This window comes from Melanaphis sacchari, unplaced genomic scaffold, assembly GCF_002803265.2.
Source record: "Melanaphis sacchari strain LSU unplaced genomic scaffold, SCAv2.0 Contig11_pilon_pilon, whole genome shotgun sequence".
Taxonomy (NCBI): Eukaryota; Metazoa; Arthropoda; class Insecta; order Hemiptera; family Aphididae; genus Melanaphis; species Melanaphis sacchari.
In genome coordinates, this window is record NW_020270469.1 from 259,489 (window position 1) to 283,189 (window position 23,701).

Sequence of the window (23,701 nt, forward strand, 5' to 3'; positions counted from 1 at the left end):
TTTTCCGCAACGACAGAGTTCTGGGTTCAAATCTTTAAAAAAATATCTGTACGCAACAATTAGTGGCGGCATCTATCTAAAAACCAGGAAACTATCGAAACCGTACTATTCGGCATCAAATATCAATATTATTTGTGCCCAAACAGTCGAGATACGAAGCGGCATCGCTTTATCTTTATCACGGGTAGAAGATAATTATAAATTACATATTATTATTATTATTATTATTTATTTATTATTACCTATAATGTAGTTATAAACTTTTGTGATATTACGTAATTATGTATTTATATATATATGTAATCTATTATTATTATTATTGATTATTAATAGACAGCACGATGTAGAAATAGAAAAAAAATATTTCGCTAGGCAGTTGAACGATTTATTATAACCAAAGGTATATGTGTATTTAAATCGTACGTATGAATGTATATTATTATACAATAGTAGTTACCATTACGACTTTAATGTGATTTAATTGTGTGTTATTATTTACTTTGTGCCTTGTGGTGCTATATTATTGATGATTACGTGTTTGATACAAAATGCATATTGCATATTATTACTGTGTTGCATCTTGTGAACGATCTAGAAATGGAAATGACCGTTTCGTGGTTGTGAGAAATCATATTGATATTGTGTATGCAGTCGTTAAGTTTAGTTGGCTAGCGCAAGACGAATGACATTTAACGAATAATTAGTGTTGGACAAGTAGAAATAATAATTAATTTAAATCATACGTATGAGTGATGTAGATAGATTAATCTACATTCCGATATTTCACTTATCCGTACGCGGTTAAGTTTTACGGTTTGAATAAGTTTCTAAGCTCTGGACCATAATGATTCTAATTTTTACTAACCGTTATCAATTTCTATGTGTGATGAATTATCATAAAAAAAAATTTGGTATACTGTTGTAGTTGATTAGTGTACTACCTAAATCCTAGTACAAATAGTTTACCTAACGTGTTCAAAAATGATTTGTTTACTCTAGGTATAGGCATTAGGTGCAAACACTAATACCTATACAAAGTTATAAACTGAATCACTAAATTGGGGCTCTTTGAAAGTAAATAATTATGGAAGATGTTGGTGACATCGAAGACTTAATATCATCCAATGACGATGTTGCTGAAATTGGTAGAATTAAACCTAGGAACATGGTGTTTCTGCGTCCCAAAATTAAGGACAAATCACCAAGGGAAATTCATCAGCTATCATCTCAAGTCCCTGGCACCCAAACAATATTTATTAAGACTTGGGGATGTTCACACAACAGCTCAGATGGAGAATATATGGCAGGGTTACTATCAAATTATGGATATAAAATAACTGGTAAGAGTAAAAATCTTTAATAATTATTTTTTGGTAAACAAAAATATTTATTTTAAGAGGACAAATCTGTTGCTGATCTTTGGATACTAAATAGCTGTACTGTAAAAAATCCAGCTGAAGATCATTTTAGAAATGAAATTTCTGCTGGGAAAAAATCTGGGAAATTTGTGGTAGTGGCTGGTTGTGTACCTCAGGGTGATCAAAAGTCTCCATTTATTCAGAATCTAAGTGTTATTGGCGTTCAGCAAATAGACAGAGTAGTAGAAGTAGTAGAAGAAACATTAAAAGGTTTGTTAAATAAAATTTCTTTTGCATGAGACAATATTTTTACTTACTTTTAATAGGACATACTATTCGTTTGTTGGGTCAAAAGAAGATAAATGGAAAAAAAGATGGCGGTGCCAGATTACAATTACCAAAGATGCGCAAAAATAAATTAATTGAAATCATTGCTATTAGCACTGGATGTTTGAATCAGTGTACCTACTGTAAAACAAAACATGCAAGGGGAAACCTTGGTAGTTATCCTCCAGGTAACTTAGTAACGTAGTGATATCCACTGACAGTTATAAGTTCTTATTACAATTTTTACAATCTAGATGAAATTGTACAAAGAGCCATAGAATCATTTAATGAAGGTGCTGTTGAATTATGGTTAACAAGTGAAGATACTGGTGCATATGGATTAGATATAAAAACAAATTTACCAGAACTTCTTTGGCGTTTAGTTGCTATTATACCTGAAGGTTGTATGATGCGTATTGGTATGACTAATCCACCATACATACTCAATCATCTAGAGGTTTAGTAAAATCATACTTGATGTTAGGGAATAGGTTTTAATTATTTTTTTAAATAGGAAATAGCTAAGATTTTATCTCACCCTAGAGTATATGCATTTTTGCATGTACCTGTACAATCTGGAAGTAATCAAGTACTTGCAGACATGAAGCGTGAATACTCTATCGAAGAATTCGAAACTGTTGTTACTTTTTTGCGACAAAGGTAAATTAAAATTATTTAAACTATTTAAATTGTATTATTAATACTTATGCTTTTTTTACTAGAGTACCCGGTGTTTCTATTGCGACAGATATTATTTGTGGTTTCCCAACTGAAACAGAAGAAGATTTTTCTCAAACAATGAGTGTTTGTGAAAAATATAAATTTCCTAGTTTATTTATTAATCAATTTTACCCACGTAAAGGTACACCAGCTGCAAGAATGCCTAAAATTCCCACAGACATGGTAATTAATAAATATAACTTGTATTTTTATAAAATTACAACCAAATTGTATTTAAAGGTTAAACTTCGAACTAAACGCCTAACTGAATTATTTCATTCGTATACCACTTATGACCATAGAATTGGAGAAGTACAGGAGATTTTAATAACCGAAGAAGCTAAAAATGGTATTGAGTTAATTGGACATAATAAATATTATGAACAGGTTAGTTACAAAAATTAATCATTTAAAATCCTAAATCAAGAATATTTTTTAACTCACTAGTCTCCATATTTTATTGAATAATTACAAGAAAATAAGGGATTTTTATCAGAATCTATCCTATTTTTAACTACTATATATAAAATAAATAATCAGTATCAATTGATAGATAATTGTTTAGTGTGCTCCTTTAACTATAATAAATACTAATACGAATTATACATAAACTTTAAATTGTAAATTTTTTTCAGGTTTTAGTGAGAAAAGAACCAGAGTTAATGGGCAAGTGTATTAAAGTAATTGTGAAGTCTGCAAAAAAACATTGTCTAATAGCTGAAATGGTGGATAAACCAAGAATTATTAAAAATAATCTTAAAAAAATCAACGATATGTACTCAATTTGGCCATTTTTTGCTTTATTGGTTTGCATTTTAGCAAGAATACTTTGGTTATTAGTGTAACACAAAATATAATGTAGTGTATATAAAAAAAGCTTTAACACATTTTCATGACCTCCATGTAACTTCAACTTCATCTGTCCTAAACCTAAGAAAAATTATTTATGATTAAATTAAGACTATTTTAGCAAATAATTATTTATTTTATTTATTAAATATTTTAATAATTAAATAATACCTTTGTGTACAAAATGTGTTTTCCCATGTAGTCTTATATCCACTATTATGCATTAAAGTTCCAGTATGAGCTATCATTACTCCATTGTCTATACAAAATCTATTATAAACAAACATTTAAAAATATTATATCAATATTGATTTTAGATTTTAAATGAAGCAAAAAATGTATTGATTCAATGTTCATTTATGATATTAATTAATACATATACAAAGTGATCAATTTTAATAATTAATACTTATTATTTTAACATTTTTAAAATATTTTTTTTAAATTGTTTTATCTTCATTTTTTTTTAAATGAATGAATGACAACTTACATTTTTAATTTTATATTTTGAAGAAAATATAATTATAACTAATACTTTGAAACATAAAATTAAGTTTTAAAGAAAAATTAATTATTTATGAAATTTAAGTATTTGAAATCTATAATAAAAGAATAATAGAGTGATGGGGATACTCCACAAAAAGTTGGTCCATTATTCTCAACTATAAATTATTTACTTATAACTCAATTATAAGTAAAGTAATAACTAAGGCTCAGAATTGAATGCATTAAAATCCTTCAAAATGCACTAAAAACCTTATAAATGTATTAAAATTTCAATACAATTAGTATACAATGAATTAATTATTAGTATATTAAAGATGTTATTAATTAAGTAAACAGAATGTGAAACATTTTATATTGAAAAAGTAATAAAAATAAAAAAAAAAATAAAAGTTTTAAAATTAAATTCATTAATATATTTTAATTCAAACTTTATGTTAATGAAACCATGTTTTAACTTTTATAGTATATGCTATAACATGTATTTATTTTTTTAAACTCACAAAATTCACTTCTGGGAAATTTAGAAATTTGTGCATTTTATCTAATTATACAGTCATTATTCATTAACATAATTTTAGTTAAGAACATTGGTGGACATATAATAAAGATTTTTACTTTGAACAGTTATATTTAAAAGAATTTTATAAGTAAGAAAAATAATTATAAAAACAGAAAAGTCCACAATACTAATATGGTTGAAGTGATAAATCTAGTTACTTCAAATGTTTAACAATAATTATTTAGGCAGTTTTACTAAGCATGGATGAATCTTAAATTATATTATAGAATTATGAAAACCTATTAAAAAAAAATAATTCAATTTTCAAGAAAATACAGACAAGGTTTTTACCTTTAAGTTAGATAATAAGTCAATAATTCACTAATATTAAAGATAACCAAATTATATTACAATTAATGAAAGTGAATTTTTTATGTTCATTCATAAAGTAAAAATAATACATGCAAGTCTTTTTAAATTAAAGTAATAAAATTACTTATTTCATGTATTATTTCACATGATCTTAATAATTCATATGACTTTAAATATATTAGATTTGTAACTTTATGTTTTGAAATCTGAAAATTTAAAAATAAGAACTCACTATGTACCTATATTATCTAAACATTTTCAAAAATCTAGAAAAATAATCTTATGAAATATTCAAAATGGCAACATTTTTTTTTGTAGATATAAATGTTAAAAAATAATTGTATACTGTGTAATAATTAATTATTATTTGTTCTCTAACCTTTCATCAGTAGCATATAATATTGCACCCCTTTCATCACACATAATTTTCATCATTTCTTGTAATCTTTCATTACAACCAACACCACCAACTATTAGTACTTCTTTTGACTGACAGTGAGACATTGCTCTTTCTGAAAAATGATAAAAATTTATTTTTAAATTTAATGTACCCTATTTAATTAATACTAATTTTTGTTTTTGCTTTTCAAATATAATGAAATAATTAAAAATTTAATTATTCATTTAAGAATATTATTCTACTAGATATTTTTTGTCTTAAGGGAAAACTTTATGTTAAGTTATTTGATATTTGGATATTTTACATTGATTAATAATTAATTCTTACCAATTTATGATTTCATAATCATAAAATGTATATGATTTCAATACTGTACTATATTAATTTTAGAAGAATGTTAAAATATAGAGCCAAAGTTACCACGATATATTATTAACAAATTTTAAGTGTAAAATTTAAAATATATAATTATATTTTGTATTTTTGTGATATTAAAGTTGTAATGTGAAAGCTATACTTGTACATGTTGTCTCCGTTTAACAAAGATAATATAACAAAATTTATGTTCTGAATAATTTGTTCAACTATTTTATGGTTAATATTATAGTGAATTTACTAACTATTAAATTTAATTTTAAAAATATTATCTATAGAATCTTTTAATTTTTATTATAAGTTATGAGCATTTTAAAATATAAAGAAATTATGAGATTTACTGGATAATATTCTTATTTTTATAATAGATAATAGGCCGATTTACATTAATACAGGGGTGTCTAACCGACCAACCCGCGGTAGATATTAATGCAGTGCTCACTTTAATTTGATAAATCATCAATTGTGTAAATTATATTAATATTACTTAAAAAAAAAATTTACTACGAAAGAATTTATTTTAAGAATATAAAACTAAAAAATATTAAAAATCAAATCAACTAATGTATTAGAGTTTTATCTTTATTGGGTCTGATAGCACAAATGTTATATTTTCTTGTAATTATAATTGATGTTTTCCCATATTATAATTTAATCATTAAATTTGATTGTATTTGGCCCACAACTTCTACTCAAATGATGTGGCCCAACCTTCACAAAAAGTTGGACATCCCTGCACTAATATTAAATACAAGTTAAATGGATTATTTTGAACATAAAATTTGCTATGTATGAGTTTGTAAAAAGGAGACAAGGCATGCAAGTTTAGCATCCTCTTTATGAAATTTTAAAACAGTATGGGTTACAATTTTCAAATTATCATTAATCTAACAAATAACCAAAGATAATTTTACTTGAGTTTACCTGTTGTTTCTATAAGCATTGCAAAAAGAGTTTCTTGAAGTGAAAAACACAAATCTTCAGGGGTATATTCACCAGATGACAACAATGTTTGTGCTTTTTCTTCTATATAAGATAATATACCAGAGAATGATACATCCATACCTTTTACGACATAAGGTAATTTAAGATATTTTTTACCACTAAAAAACATTTATACATTATTTAAAACAAATTTATAATTTTTAATTTGATGCGTTCAATTACTTTTTAGCCATTTGTTCAATATTGTAACCAGGACTAGGATCATTGGATAATTTTAAAACTCTTGCAAATCTGTCTAAGCAATTTCCAACAGCAATATCAATTGTTTCACCAAATATTCTATAAAAATTCTCAGAATAAGCTATGACTTGAGTGTTTCCTCCACTAACATACAAAACAGTAGGGTTGTCACTACCTGTTATTAAGCGCCCCATTTCTATATCTAGTCAAAATCATTAAGGTTGAAATCCAATAGTTAGTATTCAGTGTTGAATCCAGACAATTTCTCTAGGGGGAATCACTTCTTTTTCATTGATGAATGATGATACATTTTTTACAATTTGGACATTAGGAGTGATAATCATAGCAAGTATTGTGCAATTGTGCATTTAATAAATAGGTACACTTTGTTGAAAGTGGTATTTGTTAGGGGGGAAGGGTCAAATGCCCCCCTGAAGTATATCTGGATTCAACATTGTTAATATTAGATAAGAACGTAAATGTCTTAAAAGGATACGTGCAATACAATGGTTAACAGGTATTAAAGGTTTGTTCCAAAGTTGAGCAATAGTACGTGCCACAGTAGCAACACTAATCAAAGAAGGAGCAATTCCAGGACCTTTTGTGAAACATACAATATCAATCTGTTCTGGTTGTATGCCAGATGTTTTGATTGTTTCTTCTAATAGTGATATAATATTGTTTTGGTGGTGTTGTGCTGTTTCTCGGGGTAAAAATCCTAAAAGCAGTACAATAAAGGTTTATTTTTCAAAAATAGGTAACAATTAAAATGGAAGAAAAATATTAACCTTCGCCGGGTGGAGTAATGTATGTTCTTCTACAATTCGCCAGCACCTCGCCATCTTTAACGATTCCAATTCCTAATTTATTTGCACTACCTTCAAATCCTATGCTAATAACCATTGTTTTGAAATAAATTATTTAAGTTCACTATTTCCTGTGTTTTTCACTTGGTCGTTTTCTATAACAGTAATCCAGCGTATGAAATTTCAAGTCATTAAGACTAATAATTACTAATTAGTAACAAATTAATATATTCCAATAAACTTATGAATTTATGATAGTCTTGATAGAGTTAAATAACTTATCAGTTATCACTAAAAGCAACGCCGGCCCGCATGGACACATGTGTACTTTATAGAACTCTACTATGCGTCACGGCCTTATAATATTATCACAAGACGGCGACAGTCATTATCACAGTGATAACGTAGTATCATATAATGGTTACTGAAAACGGTTTAAGATAATATTAAATTTAATTTGTTCTATGATAATATATTAAACCGTGATTATAGAACACAACAACGTCACCTACACACAATAATTAGCTGACAATAACAGTGTCTATGAACTCAACGTCTCCCTCTCTAAACTCGTCTACCGCTGTCTACTAGTGATTTAAGAGTTAAGATTCGAAACGGTACAACCATAACTTACTCTATGGGTACAAAACAAAAGATTGTTTTGTTCTTAGAATGAAAATCGTTGTACCACGGTTACGTGTAAAGCGTAAATACTTATACCTTCTGTAACCTAAATCTAACATATGTTTTTCATTTATTTTATATTTTTATCTACAATATTGTTCTGTATATTTTCATTAAATAATAATACAAATTTTTTTTACTACCTAAACAGTTTATAATTATTTGTTTTTCGTTACTTGAATAATTGGTAAATATTTTATATTTTCTCTTCAGCTTGAGTTTTTGTTTCTCCAAATTAAAATTTTTTTAAAATTTTTATTTTATATATTTGCTCAAATCTTTAAATATTTTCTTAAATTAATTGACTGTGTTATTTACTTATGTCCATAAGCTATTAATCATGGATAAATTCAGCACATCTCGTTATAAATGTTTTAAACTCTTAACAGAATTAACATGAAATTGTTAAGACTAAAAATTAAAAACGATTCTGTGCTTTAGACAAAATATAATATTAAGATGTCGTCAAATAACACTATTGAAAATTCCAAGAATACTGGTTTGTAAAATCCTTAACGAAGTTATTTGAGTTATTTTTATTTTATGTTTTTATCCTATGATAGATATGCTTACTCGAAGTTACTCTGATCGAAGTAATGATCGAAATCGAGATGCTAATAGTAACCGTGAACGTGATTACGATGGATTAAAGCAACAATGTGATAAAGCGATGCACGAATTGATGATGTTAAGAAGGTATATAATTATTCTATTATAAAATCTGAAAAAAATTTAAATCACATATTCTGTTTTATTTATGTAGACAACATGGTGAAACAGTAAGAAGATATGATCAAACAAGAAAAGAATTAGAGTATTATCGTGGTCAAAATCAAGTTATGATTAACCAAATCGAACAGGCAGCTCAAGAATCATCTTCATTACGTGCTAAACTAGCTGCTGAAAAACAAATTTTGAATAGATCTGAACAGGTATATATTTTACTGCTTATTAAATATTTGAAAGAGCAACATAATTGATTTTGCAAGGGATTAATATTCTAACTAATTTTAAATTTCTTTGTAATTTATATTTAATTCTAGTGGTATTATATCAGTATCTATTTAAATTTTACTGCCTTAAGTACAAATTGCTCATTTAGTATAAAATTATAAATCTTAGTCCTAAATATTTAGTATTTTTTAATTTAATTCTTAACATGCATATATTATGTTTGTAATATTTATTATATTCATGGTAAATTAGGAAATACACATTTATTTTTGATTAATTAACTTTTTATCTTTTTAATCATTAATTTATTGATTAGGATATAACTTTAAGATAAAATTAATTATCTCATTATTGTTGTTTTAATAAAATAGTTTTAGGGTTATGCTCATTTTTTTAAAATTCTGGTAATAGGTAATCTCAATAAAATGTTCCAAATCTTTTAAACTAGGTTATTTAATTTATGAAAAGTATGAACTATCAGATTTGGACCATCATTATACCATCTTTATACTTACATTTTAAATTTTACTTTCATAGCCTAATACTTTGCAATTTAAACAACGTCATTGATTCTCAAGTATATTGTTATTCAATCCCCAAACCATTTTTTTTAAACTTAATTTATTATATCATGTATATAAGGATAAAAAAAATCAAGAATATGGAATTTTTTATGTTTCTGACAAAAATGTTAAGCAGATAGAATAAGTTTAATCATAATTGATGATATTCCAGTGTTTTGAAATTCAGAATAGATGAAATACAGAGTAAGAATGTGATTCTGAGTATTTAGGTTTCTCAGTTTTTAGGTATAAAAAAAAGTAGAAATATTGAATAAATCAGAGGAAGTTTTAGAAATAGCTCGTTTAAAACAAATTTTTCATACATCAGGGAAAATAACAAATTTATAGCTTTTTAAAAATATGTTATGTATTGGATCAGAATCAAGATATTGTATTATTTATGTATTATCTGATTGATAATATTACAATTTTTGTACTTGTTAAGACATGAAAAATAAGTACAATGATTAAATATAATTGTTCCATCAAATTCAATGCAAAATATAAAGTCAAAATAACTAAAAAATAAATTTTTTTGAAACTTATTGAGATTATTATGGTTTTGAATAAAAAATATTTTTTTAATAAAATATTAAATGTGAAAAAGTTTAAATTATTTTTCAAACATTTATGTTTAATACCTTAAGGAAAGAAAGAAATAATTAAAAACTAATATAACAATAGAAGCATATTTGTTTGTCCTGTAAAAAAATTTTAATATATGATAGGATTTATGATAAATTCAAACACAATATAATTACATAACTCTTAAAAGTGTTTACTATATTTTGCTATTTTGGTATGTGTTAAAGGTAAGTTATAATATTACTTTTAATACCCAGTTGAATTTAAAGATATTTTTTAATCTATATCCTGTTTTTAAACTCTGAATTCATTTTGATAAGCTTTATTTACATCATAGTTTATTTTTACTTCATGATGTAAGACATAGTATTTAAATTGTTTATGTTTTCTTAATAATTTAGTTGATTGTGGGCACACATTTTTACAGAATTAATCTCAATTTTAACTTCATGACATTTTTAGCAGTATCAGAACTGATTGAAGTTGCAAAAAAAAAAAAATAGAAATCTCAACCATATGTTGGCAACAAATAAGAGCAATTAAAAGTTAGGATTTATTCTCAGATGAAGTGATATAGATAAAAAATGTTCTTCTTGTATTTAAGTTTGAATTAATTTTTAATTATATTCTTAATATTTTATTTTATTAACTAATAATTTATTTAGGCGGGATAGTTTTTTTACATTATAATATATATATATACATTGTTATGAACTAAAATAGCTTCTATGAGAAATTTATCAAATTGATAAAATATATTTCAATAGTTGATCACACGTTCAGGTCCTAAATAAATTGACACATTGCATACATTTAAGATTTTTTTTAAATACTAACAAAATTTATTTATTTGCATTTCTGGTATTAATTTTGTCAGTATTATATTAAAGCATATGTAGAGTAATAAATTATTAAGTATAGAGCTTTATAATTTTATTTTGACATTATAAAAATATTTTTTTAGGATATTCCTGAAGATGATACAACAAGTGGCGATTCACTTAATGATCACTTCATGCCATATGATTCAAGATTAGAAGATTATGAAGCTTTGAGGAAAGGATATGAAGACTTACGCACTACACATTCAGCAGCTGTTGATAAAATGGATATGATGAAAGATGAAATTAATCAACTAAAAAAACAATGTAATGAATTATTTAAAGAACGAGATATAGCTTTCCGAGAAAGAGATGGTTTAAAACAACAGTGTACAGCTGCTATACGCCAATGGGATTTAACACTTCGAGAACGTAATGATCTTCAAGAAGCTATACAAAAAGTTCAACAACAACATGAAGAAGCAGTCCAAGAAATGAAAGCTGCTGTTGCTTATAGTGTAAAAAGTAGTAAGGAACTTAAAGACTTAAATAAAGCTCATGATGCTGCTGTTAAAGAATATAGTCTCATTATGAGTGAGCGAGATAGTGTTCATAATGAACTCGAAAAGCTTTCTGAAGATTTATCTCAAGCATATAATAAAAATAAATCATTGGAAAATGAAATAAAATCTTGTAGAGATGAAAAAAAAACTCTACAATTGCACATTGAATCATTAAAACGTGAAATATCATCAGCATTACATGATCGTGATAAGGCACTTAAAGAATGCAATGACTATCAAGAAAGATTTGGAGAGATAACAGCCAAAAATGAATCTCAGAGAGAATTTAAGAGTCATTTAGATTATGGCTTTAGTAGAGAAAGAGAAAATCGAAATGATTCACGAGAACAAGTGGCTTCTTTAGATTTATTCAATTCTTGTCAAAAAGAAAGAATGGATAATATAGATCAAGCTAATCAAGAAATTGAGCGTTTACGAAAATTAGCAGATAAATATCGTAATGAATTGGAAGAGTCTTTAGAGGAAGCAGAAGTATCTAAAAGACGTCGTGATTGGGCTTTTAGTGAACGAGATAAAATTGTATTAGAACGTGAAAGTATACGAACTCTCTGTGATAGTTTAAGGAAACAGCGTGATGATGCTGTGAGCAAGTTGGCGCGTGCTATGAGAGACTGTGATGATATAATGAAACAAAAAAGTGATACAGCCAAAGAACTTAATGATTTTAAGTATGATAATAATAGTTTAAAATATAATTTTTTCCAAATGTATATATATTTTCTTACTTTATAGAGAAAAAATGGAAGCTCAATTGGAAAAAGAGGCTCGTTTACTACAATTACAAGCTACTGGTCGTTATAGTCAAGATTCTGCAATAGATACAGATCTTCAAGATTGGGATACTGAAATATTAAATATTGACTTAGTAAGTATTATTTAAAATATTAAACAATTTACATATGATTTAATGTAAATGTATATTTTTTTAGGGTGTTTTAGGAACAAATGAAGATTTAGGAATTGATTTGCTTGGTGGAAGAGATGATCCTTTGTATCCCAACGATAATGCAATTTATATATCATCTATCAATAAAGGAAGCGTAGCAGCAAGGAAATTGAGGTTAAATATATTATATTTTAAGAATCTATTTGAGCATACTATAATTATATAGTCTGTATAATATATATTTATTTATGTATATAAGAGTCAATTAATTTTTTTTTTAAGTACATATTTATCTCAACAATGCAATATCCAATCTATATAATTTTTTGTATTTAAAAAAAGTAATTCATTAGTTTTAATGAGTTTTAATCTGTGCACTATTTGTTTTCTTTGACCCATTTGCTATTTAAAATGTTACTATAATATTTTTATACCTAAAAGTTTTCATAATTAATTCACTTTTATTAATATTTTATTGATCACAATACAATATTAGTTTTGATATATGTAATTGGCTATGTTTTGTGTGAGTCTGGGAGAGAAATTAAATAATTTAGTGGCTTTGTCTGAATAGTTTTATTTAATTATTTTATAAATTTAAATGATAACTTAAAACATTTAATTTTTTAATTTTTATTATTTGATAATATTAAAATATATGTATGTTTTTTTTCTAGAGTTAATGATTGTATATTAAGAGTGAATAGCCTTGATTGTACATCAATTAGTAAGCGATTAGTTTTAGAAACTATAAGATCATTAAGCAGTGCTACTCTGGTTGTTAGACGAAGAAAACCTGCTTCTCCATCTAGAAGTCTATTTACAACTCAACTTCAAGTAAATAATTATGATCATGGAATCTCATTAGAAACTGGTATATATATTAATAAAATAACACCTGGATCTCTGGCTGCTAAAGATGGAAATTTAGATGTTGGAGATAGAGTATTAAGTGTAAGTAAAATGTTAATGTTTAAATGAAAAAAAAAATGATTTATCTGAATATTCATGTTTCTATTTTGTTTTTAGATTAACAACACAACAGTGGATAACATAAAAAATTCAAGAGAAGCGATGTTATTATTACATGAGCCTGGTGATGTATTAACTATTACAACTATGAAATCAACATATTGTGCTGGAAATTGTGGTTCTGGGCCAAATCGTGATATTTATAAAAAATATACTAATAGTACAACACAAACAGACAAATCTAGTTATTCGAGGTATCAAGAACCTTATCAAAAACCTCAATATGTTCAATCAAGAAGAGTGATGCTTGATGTACCAGAAAAACCTCATAGAAATCCTTCACCTGTCAATAATTCTATCTCTGAACGAGATCAAGAAGATGCTATTGCAGAATTAGATTCTGTAATTGATGCTTTTAGACCTCATCCTGCACCCCCCACTACTGCTAAACATTCTAGGTAATTATTTGTTTATATTTTAATTTAGCTTTCTTATTTTTAACATAATATTTACTGTTATTATTTTTTCATTCTTAATTTTTCTCAATATACACAGATTGTTTTGTATTTGGTAATAGCCAGTTTCAGCTGTAAGATATCATTAATTATAAACAATTACATCATTTTAGTTTTTTGAAATAGACACATAAAATCAATAACATGCTATATTAAGTATACCAATAAAGTGCATGTATGTATGCTGATTAAAAAAAAAAAATTATTTCACTTGCATATGAACTTATACATTATTTAAAAATAGACATATTTAATTAATCTATGTCTATGAAAACGACAATTATTTATTAATATTTTTATCATGACTTAATGTCACAAGGTACAATGATCCAATAATTATTTTGGTTTTATTCATAGGCCAATTCATTAATGACGAATCAAACACATTAACTTTCATAAATGTCTTATTATTTGACACAAGAAAAAAAATAACTGTACTAATTATAACTCATGAGTATAAAAATAAATAATAATAGATTCAATTTTTAGTTAAGAAATATTTTTCATTATGGAAAAATAAATTTTTGCTAATAAATTATTCTTAATTTGATATGATATGTTGTGGACATTGTGATGCACAGGAATTTAATCTGAGTTGTAATCTTGTCAGCTGAAATTAATGTCCATGTTTGTATACTTTGCAACTGCAAATTATACCTTTGAATATATATAATACTAAGGAATACCATACAAATTATTTTATGTAAATCCAAAATCAATAATAACCTTTTAATTATATAAAACTCTTAGATAGATGTGAATAAATTCATTACATAAATTATATTTTATAGTTAGGTAATAGTTTTATTGTTACATAATTAATATATCTTTCATGATTTTTATTTTTACAGTAGACATAGAAAATCTAAAGAATTAGACAAGAATGGTGGTACTTGGCCAAAAGCTAGAAGTGGTCCTGTAATTGAACATGGAACTGGTACAATACTTCATCCTCGTAAAAATAAAGAACGTTTGCCATTGTCTGTACTTTTAAATAATCCTCCATCTTGGTCTTCACAAAATAATTCAAAAAGTGATACTTCATCTATAGATTTCTCTGTTAGGTAAAATATCTCATTTTGTTCTATACATTAAATTAATATTTATGTTTAATTATCTGCATGTCTTATTGAAATAGATCTGGTAAAGTTGGTAAAGATGTAATGGATTATTATGTTAAAAAGAAAACTGGTAAATATACAAATAGTGATACTGAAAGTAATGCTGGAGATAGCCTAGCACCAAGACCTACATCCCATATGTATGGACCACCATCAACTAATGTGCATCACTTTTTCACTCCACAATACAGTAGATACTCTCAACCATCTCCTTCTCATAGTGGGGAATCAATGTTGTACTGTTATGAACCTCCATACAGTCATGTGTCTCAAGTATCCCAAGTAAAAAAATATATATATACATATAATAAATATTACATAAATGTACCTATTATTAATTTAAATAATTTATCTTTGTGCAGTTTCATCATAGTCACTCCCCATCAGTTGATATACACTATAATAGACATACAACTAGATCACCTCATCGCATAATGACTAATATAGGCTATCGTGGTGAAGACATGCCAGAATCTTATCATGGTTATGAAGTTGGTACATTTCCTAGAAAAAGAGAAACTCCTAGATTTAGGTATGTGTATATTATTTGTTTTTAAGCTGTACATTTTTTATTTTTAAGAAAATATTGATAAGACGTCATTTCCATGTAACATGTATCCTTGTTTTACAAATATGCAACATAGAAAAATTGGTATGTTGTGAGTATTTATAAATTGAAAGTTTTACTTACTCATAATTCACTTAAAATTTGAAATTTAAAAAAAAATGTATGAATAAATACAGTTTATGTTGTTAGTACTTTTTACCTTTAAGTTTGGTAATGAGTAAATTCATTATAATATTATTATAGGTAACACTATGGAATTGCTTTTACTGATGTATGTTCAACATAAATGACATGCAGTTTTATTAATTCTTTGTATAATATAATGAAAATTTTAAAATAATATTTTATATTCTTTTACGAAAAATTGTAGAGCATTACATTTGATAAACTCATATACTATTTATACTTATTTACTTTTTCAACATTAAACTACAATATCAAAGAGATTTTAATGATTTTAAAGTATTTGTTTTTTTAATTTTTTAAAATAAGGACTGAGCAACATTTGATTAATTATATTTATATATATAAATATAAATATAAATATAAATTATATATATTATAATAATTTATAATATGTATTATTTATTAATAAATATGATTTAATTTATTTTTGTTTTACTTAGAATACCTTCTAACCCAAGCGTAGCTAGTAAAAGTAGTGGTGGTGCAGTTGGTATATCAACTGGTAGTATTGATAGATCTGTAAGTAGTGAAAGAGATAGCCCAATGCCTACCTTTAGAGTTGAAGTTCTTAATCCTGGACAAATAGCTATGCCAGCCAACAAGCGACAATCTTTACCTGAATATGGTTGGGCATCAAAGTTAGTATATAATTATATATTAAATAGTTTTAATACTTATTACTTATAAAATAATAAAATATATATTTCAGGTATTTAAAAAAACCACTATTAAGAGGTGTTGGGAGTGGTCCATTAACTGGAGAGTTGAGATGGATCAGTATAGAGAAATCTGTTGAACCTCTTGGAATTCAAATATCTTGTGTTGATAGTGGGGGAGTTTTTGTATCTACTGTTAGTGAACATAGTGTGGCTTCTAAAGTAGGTCTTCAAGTTGGAGATCAGTTACTAGAAGTTTGTGGAATTAACATGAGAAGTGCAACATATCAGTTAGCGGCAAATGTTTTACGGCAGTGTGGAAACTCAATTACCATGCTAGTACAATATAGCCCAGATAGTATGTTTTAATTAGTTTATTAGTGATTTGATATAAATACAATTTTAATTGAATCGTGTCTTTAGAATACCAAGAATTAGAAGGTGCTGAAAGTTCAACAAGCAGTCGTTCAGAAACTCCAACACCATGTAATTCTCCTACTGTTAATAGAAAATCCACAGGTACTTCAGTTATAACTCATGGCATGACTACATTAACTCGCCGAAAGAGTGATCGAAATACAGACAGCAGAACCTTAAGAACATATGAGCCACAGTATTTGATCATGGAGACAAGGAAGTGTAGTAATTTAGGAATAAGTCTAGTTGGTGGGAATGCTGTTGGAATATTTGTGCATAGTGTAAATGTAAATTCATTGGCTTATAATGCAGGTTTACGGTAAGGCTACTTTGAATTTGCCGATTTTAATTAATTTCAACTATAAATTTATACTTTTTTCATAGGACTGGTGACCGTATACTTGAATATAATGGAACAGATTTAAGAGAAGCAACTGCTGAAGAAGCAGCTTATGAATTAGCCAAACCAGCTGAAAAAGTCACTGTTCTTGCACAATACTTAATTGATAGTAAGTAGTATCATTTTAAAATTATTATTTAATTTATTAAAAGATAAAATATGTGTTTAATTATTTGTGTATTATAATAGAATACAACGAAATTAAGGATAAACCTGGTGATAGCTTTTTTATACGAGCACTATTTGATCGTACAATTGAATTAAGTGATGCTGGTAGTAATTCTTCACAGCTACAATTTCGTAAAGATGATGTTCTATATGTAGATAACACAATGTATAATGGTGTTCCGGGCAATTGGCGAGCGTGGTTAGTTGATCACAATGGTTATAAGCAACAAGTTGGAATTATACCTAGCAAATACAAGTAATTACATTTAAATATGAAAATATTCTACACTGCAATATTATTATTGAGTTAAATTTTTGTATGATTAGAGTTGAAGAAGAACTTGTAATTAGACGTAGTGGGGGTGAATTAGAAGGTGATGCACGACGTGCTACAAGACGTAGTTTCTTTAGACGAAAAAAGCATCAACGTAGCAGTTCCAAAGAATTAGCTAGTTTTTCAAATATAAACTTAGGATGGTATAGTAGTGACTCTGGTACTTTACATGATGATTCCATGGTTATTGCTTCTTATCAAAGAGTTATCAGGTTAAATTGTAAGTGTAATTTTATGAATAAAAAAAAACAGTATATTACATATTATCTATTATACTTATTCTAGCTGAACCTAGCATTCGTCCTGTAATGGTTGTTGGACCTCTGGCAGATTGCGTAACTGATAAATTAATAGTAGATTTTCCTGATTTATTTATGCGGTATATACCAGAAGTAAAACATTGTTCTCAAGCTTCTATGGAAAAGGGAGTTGCTGATAGTTTGTACATAGATTATCGGAAAAAAGGGTCTGTTTATGAATGTGTTTCTGTCTCAGGACTTAAAGAAGCCTGTAGCAAAGTAATTGTTTTTAAAATTTCTTAAACATATCAATACCAATATTTACTAACTTTATGATACTTATTTTATAGAATTGTCATTGTATAATTGATATTGGTCTTACCAGTGTTGAGAGACTTCATCGTCATCATATATATCCTATTGTTTTATTAATTAAGTTTAAGTCTACTAAGCAAGTGAAAGAAGCTAAAGATTCTCGATCATCTCATGATAAAATTTCTGCTAAAGCTGCAAAAGAAATGTATGAACACGCATTGAAACTTGAATCTGAATATCGACATTATATTTCAGGTATGATTTTATTAAAAGTATATATATTTTATAGTGAATTATACTATAAATATGAAATGTTTTATTTTAGCCGTCATACCTGCGGGAGTTAATGTAGCATACATGTGTACGCAAATAAAAGCTGCTGTTGATTTAGAACAAAGCAAAACACTTTGGGTTCCTTCTCCAACACCACTTTGATAACAAGTGTATTATGAATCATTGTTCCGTCCAAAACAATTTAGTTTAATTATTATTATTATTATTATTGCTATTATTATTATTACTATTATTATTATTGCTATTTTTACTAATTTGGGGACTCCCTTTGAGTTTTTATATTTTAAAATGTATTTTAAACTTGTTGGTTGTTGGATTTTTTTTTTTTTTTTATTTATTTAATAATTTTATATTTAAAAATTTTACTGCTTATAACATATTAAATACTTTACTGCGTAACATATCATAAAGACTATCAATAATATTATAAAAAATATTATTTTTAATTATAATATTTTATAAGACATAAATAGCCCTATTATAGCTATATTTAGTATTTACTGAATGATTAGGTGGAGGTGGAGTGACTATGTATTAAAGCAGCTTTGGCCTTTGACAGGAAACATATTTCAGAGATAAATACATTCTAACTATAACAATAATCCATGTGGCTGCAGCCGAGTGAAAAATTACTTTACATTTTAATTATATACAATTATTTTATTAACAAAGACGTTATACTATAGCTACAAATTGAATTATATGTTAATGGTTTATTTTTATATTCAATTAATAAAAAATACTGTACCTGTTTTTTTTAATGGATATGAACAAAATACTAGTTTTTATTGTAAACTACTTATTGATAATTATCATATCATGTATTATGAAATAATGTTATTGATATTATGCAATTATACGAATTAAACTTTGGTTATTGTTTTCCAATAGGTAATATTATTAGTTTTATTGTTTAATATTATTTTTATTTTTCATAGTTCTTATTTTAAAATTTTGAGATACAAAGTAAACTGTGATTCTTGTTGTGTTTTTAAATAACATTTAATAACAATGGTCAATGAATATTAAATTACATAAACAATATTATGTGAGATAAGTACATTATATCTATTCGTATTTATTAGTGAATAACAGTAACTGAATGAGTATTATTGAAAATTAATTAATTATTGTTTGTGCTAAGTAGACAGATAGTAAATACTGTAATCTATAAACTTAGCTAAGAATAGATTAAAGCCAAAAGTTCATAGAAGTTGTTTCTCTTTTCATTATATTTATGGGCATTTAAAATTTTTGATTTGAGTTTTTTTTTCGATTTAGATACTATGAAATTTTTGTCATTGAATGAAAAATATTGAAATTCTATAACTATATATATATAATGTTCGATGAATGTTCATTACCTCAAAAATACTACATCAAAACTTTTGATTCAAAAGTATAGTCTATTTTATTTTTTTAAATAAGCATTTAATGTTCAAATTTATAGAATTTAATAACTAGTCAAAATCAAGAAATTTTATTATTAACTAAGAAATAAATTATTTTGTAATTAAAAATTAAAAATATTTTAATTTAAATATTTGCTGATATTTGAAAGTGTAACACAAAATTCTACATTCGTTTTTAAATTGAATTAAAAAAAAAAATAAGCGTTGAGTCACGTGTATTATTATGAATGATTTAAGTTAACATTTTGACATTATCTAATATCTAATTATTCTAATTCATAAAAGACGATTTTTGTTTTAATTCAAAAACTACTAATCGCAGTACCTACTTAATTTGTAATATTGCTTTTTAATATTTATATTCTATTTGCAGTTAAATTACATGATAATAATAGAGTGACTTTTTGAGTTTTATCGGTTATTAAAAAAAAAAAACATTCGAAATTTTTAACTTTTCAGAGTAACTCATTTCCTCACAAAACATTAAATCCGATTTGCTACCATAAACCATTTTAAAAGTTGAAGATTAAAATATTTATCTATTATAAAACTAATCTGATAATAAAAATGTAAATCTAGTAGTAATGAGGCAAATACCTGTTATATAACCAAATAAATAGGGTACCTAACCTAACCTTGGTAATTAGTAGATATTCTTCTTTATGAGGACACATCCTTATTTTAGTATTTGTTCTTATGAAAGTATAGCATAACAAATTTATGTTCTGCAGTTCCACTTTCTATTTTGTGCAGTAATCTTCAATAATAGAGTGAAATTATTTTAAATTTTAAATAATAGTAGGTACTAGCTGTTTAGCCGAGGTATGTAATCATTGCATAATATAAACAAATTATTCGTCCTCTACTACTATAATATTATATTATCCCGGTTTGGGGTTAACGTGTAGAATTGGTAAATTGGGTTCAAAACAATCTAAACGACCTTATTTATCTTGTATTGGTTCCGGAAAAAAGGGAATTGGTAAGTTAAGTGTTAAGTAACGAAAAAAAATGTTGTTAGAACTTAGAAGTCAATTTTATAATTATGGTAAAAATTGTATAATATTGTATGGTATTAATGTATATATATGTGTAATTAATTTAATTTCTATTACTATAGTTCAATTATTAAAAAATGTATTTTTTTAAATATTATGTTCTTGGTAAACAGCCAAACAGGTATTTAAATGATAAGAATTTAACAAACACAAATGGGTTTTCTTATTAATAGTATAGGTATTTTGTCATTTGTTCTCAAAAGTGTTGTTCTTTATCAAGAGTTTTATTTTTATTTTCTGTTATGTAATTTTACATGGGTCGCTGACTGTACTTCTAATAGTTCGTCAATAAAATCAAAAATATTTTGATGAGGGCTGTAAATGGGTCGGTTTAATCGAGAATAAACGTACAAGTGTTTCTGTTTTTTTTTTTATTAGGCATTAAAAAACACAAGTGGAATTTATGATTTTTCCATAAGATCGTGGATGAAGAAAAATTGATATCATATTATGTTACTTCCCATACGTATCGAACATTTAATTTATCGTTATTCGTTTATCGCCATGTATAACCAACTTGGTACCTAATGATAATTACTCGGGCCGCAACTCACCTGCAGCTAAAATATTGTCAGATCGCAATTCACCGGTCTCCAACACCGGAAACGACACGTCGAGCCGCAAATCACTCTCAGCCTTTTTACCGCTTATCTTTTGAGATTATTACTTAGTTTTTGATGGTTAATGTCTTGTTCGCTTGGTCTATTGTGATTGCAATTATTATACATTTCAGTACCTATATCAACACCGTTATGAATTTTCTATAAACACTTGCACGTACTTACTTTTACAGTAAGTCAGTAAGTCCATCTTTGTAACTTCGTCACTCAAACTTATAACCATATTTTACAATCATCGTTTTGTCTTAATCGCTAGCCATTAGATACTTCCATTTTCCAAAACTTAAGGAAAACAAAATAACTGTAAAACCGCATCACCGTATAACTGTATAAGTCTGGAAGGTACGATATAGTCACGAGTCGACGTGCTGTACCTATACGCTACTAAAAACATGGTGAAATAGCCCAGATATCGTACGTGTGTGTCTCGACTGCCTGTGTGCAATCAATAATCACCATCTACCTATATCGATGATAACTGATACGCCATACTACAGACTATATGTACGCGTATATGCGTTCGTATTTGCGTATCTTAATAATAGGCTTAATCGAAGTTACGACGTTACGATGTTTCACATTTGGAGAAAAATGGCTACGGCCAGTGCAATAAAATCTGCGGTAAGAATAGCTGACTACACGCACATACTATATCACTATATCATTATTATTTGCTTGTAATTTTTGTTTACCTATCGGCGAGTAGAATTAATCGGAGTCCGCGGGCGGTGTACTGCTATACGTATACTCACTCCCAGCCCGAACAGATAGGTAGGTAAGTAAAAGAGTTTGTAACCGGGACACCCAATACGTACCCATTACCTTTTTACGGGTACAACACGATTACGCCAGGCTTACATTTTTCCATTCAAAAAAACGCAACACGATTGCGTCCAACCAATTATAGCACAATCGAGCTCGTTTAGCTTTTTATCTCCAATATTTATACGTGTCCCTTATATATATATATATATATTATATATATAATACATATACATATATTCTAATAATTATTCTATTCACTATTTAAAAATTGGACTTGGTTTTTCAATATGTATAACCGAGTATTTTAGTACGTGCACTCGAGTAGGTAATCGAGATAATATTTTATTGTTAATTTATCTTATCTGTAAAGCAGGGGTCGGCAACCTTTTTAACCAAACGGGCTATTTTTTTTTCAATTGTTCATCAAGGGCCACATTAAAAAAAAAAAATTACATATTATGATATAATACTTATAATTGTATTGCTATTATGAAACGGTTAGATTAGATTTTATTTATAAAGGAAAAAGAATTATATAATATTCAAAATTATATGAAAAATGTTATTGAACAAAAGTAAAACACAAAAATTAACCACCTTTGTGCGGGCCATCAAAAACTGCTTTGCGGGCCGTGGGTTGCTGACCCCTGCTGTAAAGTATAAATTTAATGTCGTGATCGAATTTTATATTTGAGCTGCAATTGACTGTTGGTTGTTGACTACCGTGAAAATAACATTAACTATGTTAAAAAATGGATCTACCTATATCAAAAAAGTTTGAAACTGAAAAAGGTAAGCCATTTATATTAGTAAATGGTCATAAATATAAGAAATATAAAGTACTTAAAAACATAGGCAGTATTCGGTATCGGTGTACCTACTAACAAAAAGTGTCATTCAAGTATATATATATATTGATAATAATGTTACGAAAGTCCTTAGCATGCTTAATAAACACAATTATGATATTCGGAAAATATCATTAGAAGACAAAAAATAGTAAATTTCCAAATCAAAAGAAAATGTGAAAACGACTTATTTATAAGGCCGAAAAAAATAATTCGTCAAGAATTGTTCATTTTGATTTCTAACATTAGATTTTGGAAAAAAAATATGTACGATTTCCATAAAAAACAAAATTGCCAACAATTCCAAAATCACTAGAAGAATCAAAATTTCAATTGTT

At 26.6% G+C, this 23,701-nt stretch overlaps 3 protein-coding genes across 5 annotated transcripts; 2 read left to right on the forward strand and 1 right to left on the reverse strand.

The window, feature by feature from the left end:
• Positions 1–299: 299 nt before the first annotated feature.
• On the forward strand, positions 300–3,382 carry LOC112604196 (threonylcarbamoyladenosine tRNA methylthiotransferase). 2 transcript variants are annotated; one of them, XM_025353124.1, is made up of 9 exons: positions 300–400; positions 1,000–1,340; positions 1,398–1,628; positions 1,685–1,873; positions 1,940–2,142; positions 2,200–2,345; positions 2,408–2,588; positions 2,646–2,792; positions 3,041–3,382. In XM_025353124.1, the coding sequence occupies exons 2-9, from the start codon at positions 1,085–1,087 to the stop codon at positions 3,248–3,250; spliced, it is 1,563 nt and encodes a 520-aa protein (XP_025208909.1). In that variant the 5' UTR covers positions 300–400; positions 1,000–1,084; the 3' UTR covers positions 3,251–3,382. The 2 variants fall into 2 exon arrangements, with proteins under 2 accessions (XP_025208909.1, XP_025208910.1); XM_025353125.1 differs by having other exon boundaries at positions 302–419.
• On the reverse strand, positions 3,180–7,681 carry LOC112604197 (probable tRNA N6-adenosine threonylcarbamoyltransferase). Its single transcript, XM_025353126.1, has 7 exons — positions 7,381–7,681; positions 7,089–7,310; positions 6,575–6,794; positions 6,332–6,510; positions 5,012–5,144; positions 3,426–3,524; positions 3,180–3,335 (listed from the first exon to the last, which is right to left on the reverse strand). The coding sequence occupies exons 1-7, from the start codon at positions 7,493–7,495 to the stop codon at positions 3,296–3,298; spliced, it is 1,008 nt and encodes a 335-aa protein (XP_025208911.1). The 5' UTR covers positions 7,496–7,681; the 3' UTR covers positions 3,180–3,295.
• Positions 7,682–8,339: 658 nt separating this feature from the next.
• Positions 8,340–18,913, forward strand: LOC112604128 (disks large homolog 5). 2 transcript variants are annotated; one of them, XM_025353024.1, is made up of 20 exons: positions 8,340–8,581; positions 8,646–8,778; positions 8,846–9,014; positions 11,149–12,257; positions 12,322–12,454; positions 12,519–12,649; positions 13,153–13,429; positions 13,505–13,905; positions 14,817–15,026; positions 15,101–15,365; positions 15,446–15,615; positions 16,278–16,475; positions 16,547–16,851; positions 16,917–17,229; positions 17,295–17,419; positions 17,500–17,734; positions 17,806–18,032; positions 18,098–18,330; positions 18,402–18,621; positions 18,692–18,913. In XM_025353024.1, exons 1-20 carry the CDS (start codon positions 8,542–8,544, stop codon positions 18,799–18,801), a joined length of 5,004 nt encoding a protein of 1,667 aa, XP_025208809.1. In that variant the 5' UTR covers positions 8,340–8,541; the 3' UTR covers positions 18,802–18,913. The 2 variants fall into 2 exon arrangements, with proteins under 2 accessions (XP_025208809.1, XP_025208808.1); XM_025353023.1 differs by having other exon boundaries at positions 8,341–8,581; positions 14,814–15,026.
• The last annotated feature ends 4,788 nt before the right edge of the window (positions 18,914–23,701 follow it).

Excerpts from the sequence above, each read along its gene's own strand:
- LOC112604197 (XM_025353126.1), bottom strand. The coding sequence starts at position 7,495 with ATGGTTATTAGCATAGGATTTGAAGGTAGTGCAAATAAATTAGGAATT. Across the intron at positions 6,795-7,088 it reads TGTTAACCATTGTATTGCAC|ATATAGAAATGGGGCGCTTA; the intron begins GTATCCTTTTAA and ends GATTTTGACTAG. Across the intron at positions 3,336-3,425 it reads AACACATTTTGTACACAAAG|GTTTAGGACAGATGAAGTTG; the intron begins GTATTATTTAAT and ends AATTTTTCTTAG.
- LOC112604196 (XM_025353124.1), top strand. The coding sequence starts at position 1,085 with ATGGAAGATGTTGGTGACATCGAAGACTTAATATCATCCAATGACGAT. Across the intron at positions 1,341-1,397 it reads TTATGGATATAAAATAACTG|AGGACAAATCTGTTGCTGAT; the intron begins GTAAGAGTAAAA and ends ATTTATTTTAAG. Across the intron at positions 1,629-1,684 it reads AGTAGAAGAAACATTAAAAG|GACATACTATTCGTTTGTTG; the intron begins GTTTGTTAAATA and ends TACTTTTAATAG.
- LOC112604128 (XM_025353023.1), top strand. The coding sequence starts at position 8,542 with ATGTCGTCAAATAACACTATTGAAAATTCCAAGAATACTG. Across the intron at positions 13,906-14,813 it reads ACTACTGCTAAACATTCTAG|TAGACATAGAAAATCTAAAG; the intron begins GTAATTATTTGT and ends TTATTTTTACAG. Across the intron at positions 17,420-17,499 it reads TGCACAATACTTAATTGATA|AATACAACGAAATTAAGGAT; the intron begins GTAAGTAGTATC and ends GTATTATAATAG.